General features: G+C 48.9%; 1 protein-coding gene across 1 annotated transcript in view; it reads right to left on the bottom strand.

The window, feature by feature from the left end:
- palm1b (paralemmin 1b) overlaps positions 1 to 3,108 on the bottom strand; it is a 12,714-nt gene extending 9,606 nt beyond the window's left edge. Inside the window, exons 1-2 of the mRNA XM_030356469.1 lie at positions 2,957 to 3,108; positions 2,543 to 2,623 (exon numbers count right to left, since the gene is read on the bottom strand). Coding sequence (XP_030212329.1) covers positions 2,543 to 2,623; positions 2,957 to 2,998 — 123 coding nt within the window. The 5' untranslated portion in view covers positions 2,999 to 3,108. The remainder of the gene's footprint in view (positions 1 to 2,542; positions 2,624 to 2,956) is intronic.
- Positions 3,109 to 5,056: the final 1,948 nt, after the last annotated feature.

The following is a 5,056-nucleotide window of genomic DNA, read 5'->3' as shown; positions in this document are numbered from 1 at the left end:
ACGCGCACACGCGCACACACACACACACACACACACACACACACACACACACACACACACACACACACACACACACACACACACACACACGGGTTTGTTTTGAAAATAGAAAACTAGGAGCACATAAGTGCACTAGTTCAGGTCACAGATGAACAGACGGACACAATCATACACTCTATTGTGTGCACATACACACACACACACACACACACACACACACACACACACACACACACACACACACACACACACACACACACACACACACACACCAGCAAAGAGGAATCTAAAACGGTGCTCTTATCTGTGACCAGCGGAGGCTCCAGAGCTGAAGTGATAATGATGACACACTGGCCTCTGATATCACACATGTGGTGTATATATGTGTGTGCGTGTGTGTGTGTGTGTGTGTGCGTGTGTGTGCGTGTGTGTGGTAGCACAGAATGTATGAATTTATGAACCGTCGTACGTGTTTATGTACGCGTCAGCCGGTATGCGTATGTACTATGTATCTATGTAGGCATGTGTCTGTCAGTGTGTGTGTCTGTTTACACTCCTCTTAGCACATCGCACAGCACTGCTATCTGCTGACCCTCCACAGCATGGCGTGACCGACCCAGGCACGCTGGGAGTACGAGTATCTCCGTGAATTGTTACTGTTATTAACTCAGGAGGTGGAGGAGTAAACCCTGAGATATGGACGGAGGTCGTGGGAGTGGGCTCGGCGCTGACCGGTAGCGGACATTCCTGCTGAAGTATGAAACCACCAAGCGGCAGCCATGTGTGTAGTTCCTCTAACAGCCTCTAGGGGGGGGAACTGTGGAGGCTAACATGTAGTTCCTCAAACCGCCTCTAGGGGGGGAACTGTGGAGTGTAGTTCCTCTAACCGCCTCTAGGGGGGGGGGGGGGAACTGCGGAGGCTAACGTGTAGTTCCTCTAACCGCCTCTAGGGGGGGAACTGTGGAGGCTAACGTGTAGTTCCTCTAACGGCCTGTAGGTGGTTTGTAGTAGAGACTAGCATGTAGTTCCTCTAATGGCCTGTAGTTGGCCTACTGTAGGGACTAGCATGCAGTGCCTCTAACGGCCTGTAGTTGGCGAACTGTAGAGACTAGCATGCAGTGCCTCTAACGGCCTGTAGGCGACTCTTAGAGGTAATATGCAAAAAGATCGGAGGGTCACGATTCAAAGTCAAGGGGAATGTTGTGACGTAATTCTCGTTATACAAAGCAATACTTATTTTTCTCGCCTTTCTGTTAGGAGCTCAGCGGCTAGTTCATCTCCATATTCATTATTTGGAGACTTCTCGTGGCAGTTTTATTAAATTAAAAAGTGATTACATTTGGCCGTTTACCACTGCGAGGTGGCTATTGGATTCCCGCCCTTAATGTGCCAAGTACGGATAGTTTCCTGCTGCTAGTCGCAAACCATCGAAAGCATTAACATGAACAACGTGAACTCCAAAGCTTCATAAGGGCTGTGTGTTAACCCAACGGGGACATCACAGAAGCTACGTCCATGTGTTTTACAGCCTACGGACGTAAAACACACACACACTAACCCTACGGACCGGACCACCGGAGTGTCGTCAGGGTGTCGGCGGTGCTGCTGGGGTTGAGTCGGAACATACGTTGTTTGTGCGCATGTGTGTGTGATGTGTGTGATGTCTTTTGTGTGGCTGTGTTGTGCGTGTGCTTCTGGGGACTTGAATGAATGTGTGTGTGCATGTGGTGCAGTGCATGTGTGGACCAAGTGGTGAGTGTGTGTGTGTGTGTTTGGTGTGTGTGTGTGTTTGGTGTGATGGCTGCCTGTGTGGGTCGTGTCGGGCATGAAACTCTGGGTCCTCGTCAATATGTACAAGTGCATGTGTGTGTGTCTCTGCGGGGGTGTGTGGTGATGTGCACGTGTGAGTACATGTGTGTGTTTCTCTGTGTGTGCGTGTGTGTGGGTGGTGTGCACGTGTGAGTGCATGTGGGTGTTTCGCTGTGTATGTGTGTGTGTCTCTGTGGGTGTGTGTGCACGTGTGAGTGCATGTTTATGTGGTGTGCACGTGTGTGTTTGTGTGTGTGTGTGTGTGTGTGTGGTGTGAACGTGTGAGTGCACATGTGTGTTTGTGTGTGTGTGTGTGTGTGTGTGTGGTGTGCACGTGTGAGTGCACATGTGTGTTTCTGTGTGTGTGTGTGGTGTGCACGTGTGAATGCATGTGTGTGTTTCTGTGTGTGTGTGGTGTGCACGTGTGAGTGCATGCGTGTGTTTCTGTGTGAGTGTGTGGTGTGCACGTGTGAGTGCACATGTGTGTTTCTGTGTGTGCGTGTGTGGTGTGCACGTGTGAGTGCACGTGTGTGTTTCTGTGTGTGTGTGGTGTGCACGTGTGAGTGCACGTGTGTGTTTCTGTGTGTGTGTGGTGTGCACGTGTGAGTGCATGTGTGTGTTTCTGTGTGTGTGTGGTGTGCACGTGTGAGTGCACGTGTGTGTTTCTGTGTGTGTGTGGTGTGCACGTGTGAGTGCACGTGTGTGTTTCTGTGTGTGTGTGGTGTGCACGTACCTTGAGATGTTGGAGCTGCCGTCGGTCGTCATCGAGCTGCCTCCTCTTGTTTTCAATCTCTGTCTGCTTCTTCCTCTTCTCCTGTTAGGCGCACACAAACACACACATACACACACACACACACACACACACACGAGTTGCAAACAACCATCAGATTTCCGTTCCCCGGCCCCTAATGGACGAGGCGGCCGGTCTGAGAGGTTCAGTCATTAGGACGGCGGCAACAGACGGAGAAATGATCTGTTCCCAAAGCCATCAGGGCACGTCTCTGTGTGTGTGTGTGTGTTTGTGTGTGTATTTGTTTGTTTAGGGTAGAAGGGCGTGGCTGTGTATGTGTGTGTGTGTGTGTGTGTGTGTGTGTGTGTGTGTGTGTGTGTGTGTGTGTGTGTGTTTATATATTTATAAATAACTTACAGAGATGGCCTGGATTCTCTCCTCTTGTGACACCTCAGCCATACTGAAAGAATAGAAAAAAAAAAGGAGAGAGAGAGAGAGAGAGAGAGAGAGAGAGAGAGAGAGAGAGAGAGAGAGAGAGAGAGAGAGAGAGAGAGAGGGAGAGAGAGAGAGAGAGAGAGAGAGAGAGAGAGAGAGCGAGAGAGAGTGAGTGAGTGAGTGACAGCTATTAGTTAATTAGTTAGCACCCACAGTTAGCGTCCTCAGTGACAAACGCGTGTCAAACACCGGTCACCCCCTCCCAGGCGACAGGTTGTCCGTTTAACTCCCTGTCACCGTGGTTTCACTCTCTGTCCGTTAGCCGCAGCCGTCCTGTCAGTGTGAGTGCGGGGCTGAAGCCCTGGTGGGTCCAGGCGGCCGGAGAGTCCTGTCCCTAGCAGGCTCCAGAGTCGTGGGACGGGGACGAATCAGAGGCCACCGCCAGGGGGAAGGGTAGGGAGCGGCCAGCACACATTGAGCTAGCTCTGCCCGACAATGCTAGCTGGGATGATTTAGCTAGCTACGCTAATTCTGTTAATCCTGCATCCGGCAAACTCAAGTGTGTGAAAAACGGATGGATGGATGGACCTTTAACATGGATTTACTAACTCTTAACTATTTTAGTTGATGTAGTCGATTTATACGTGTTGTAGGACAAAAGAGGCCTTGATATTGGAATGGACACGGACTTGATGATGTGATGAATATAACCTTTAAACACAGTTGTGCAATGTGTGATTGTTGTTCACGGAGCCGTTGTTGGGCGGTTTGGCCCAGAAGAGTTCTCCGTCCCTGGGGTCGTGATGGAACCCTCGGGGCTCCACTTGCTCATTGAGAAAACATTTATTGTGCAATTCAGAGCAGCTGACTGCTGGAACACCTCTCCTCTCCAGAAGAATAGCCCTCCCCTTCTCAGCCTGGGCTGAAGCCTAACGACCCTTATACATTTCCACATATTGTGACCCTTTGGAAACTATTCTGTGATAATGAAAAGATTCTTGCCTTTGTTACGGCTGAAGTGAGCACTGGCAACTCAATTTAGAACAGGACCGAATGACAGTTGAGGCACAGGGACACACTATCATCAGGATGAAGGGCCACATGTTAGAATCGATAATTAGTACTTATACCACCTGTACCTACTGCCCACGTTAAATAACATCTTCAGAGGACAACAGTTCCAACAGAAGAGAACATAAGACCCAATAATTATAATATTAATAACTATAAGCAAGTTATTGTTTAGAAGATGAAGTCATTTGTTGAAAGATGAAACAAAAGCATCGAGAAAGGAATCAAATGTCCTGTGGGCAGGGAGAAGGAAGTCAGTGGACACGATGCTTCAGGGTTTAGTGAGGAAGCACACACACACACACACACACACACACACACACACACACACACACACACACACACACACACACACACACACACACACACACACACACACACACACACACACCACATTACCGTCACATGGGGATCTTGCAGAGGGTACAAATATTCATCTGATCAAACCACAGATATTTGCCCATCCCCCAACCACTGCAAAACACATAAACCCTGCTCCCTCTTGCTCCCTCCCGCTCCCTCCCTCTCTCTCTCTACTTCTCCTTCTGAATCTCTCTCAATTCAATTAAATTCAAAAAGCTTTATTGGCATGACTATTCTCTCACTCTCGCCTTATCTTTCTTTCTCCTTCTGTCTCCCTCTCCTTTTCAATCTCTCTCTCCTTCTCTTTCCCCATCTCTCTCTCCTTTTTCATCTCTCTCTCCATCTCTCTCTCTCTCGCCATCTCCCACTCTCCTCCATTTCTCTCTCTCTCTCTCTCTCTCTCTCTCTCTCTCTCTCTCTCTCTCTCTCTCTCTCTCTCTCTCTCTCTCTCTCTCTCTCTCTCTCTCTCTCTCTCTCTCTCTCTCTCTCTCTCTCTCTCTCTCTCTCTCTCCCTCCCTCCCTCCCTCCCTTTCCATCTCTGTCTCACTTATCCTACTGCTCCAAATTAACTACAAAACACACTTTAATTAAGAGAGAAAAAAATTGTGTGATGAATATAAGCTCAGATCACAATATCCTTTTTTTTCT

The sequence above is a fragment of the Gadus morhua genome, chromosome 5 (assembly GCF_902167405.1).
Source record: "Gadus morhua chromosome 5, gadMor3.0, whole genome shotgun sequence".
Taxonomy (NCBI): domain Eukaryota; kingdom Metazoa; phylum Chordata; class Actinopteri; order Gadiformes; family Gadidae; genus Gadus; species Gadus morhua.
Note: the sequence above shows the minus strand (reverse complement) of the source record. Positions and strands in the feature narration are given on the sequence as shown.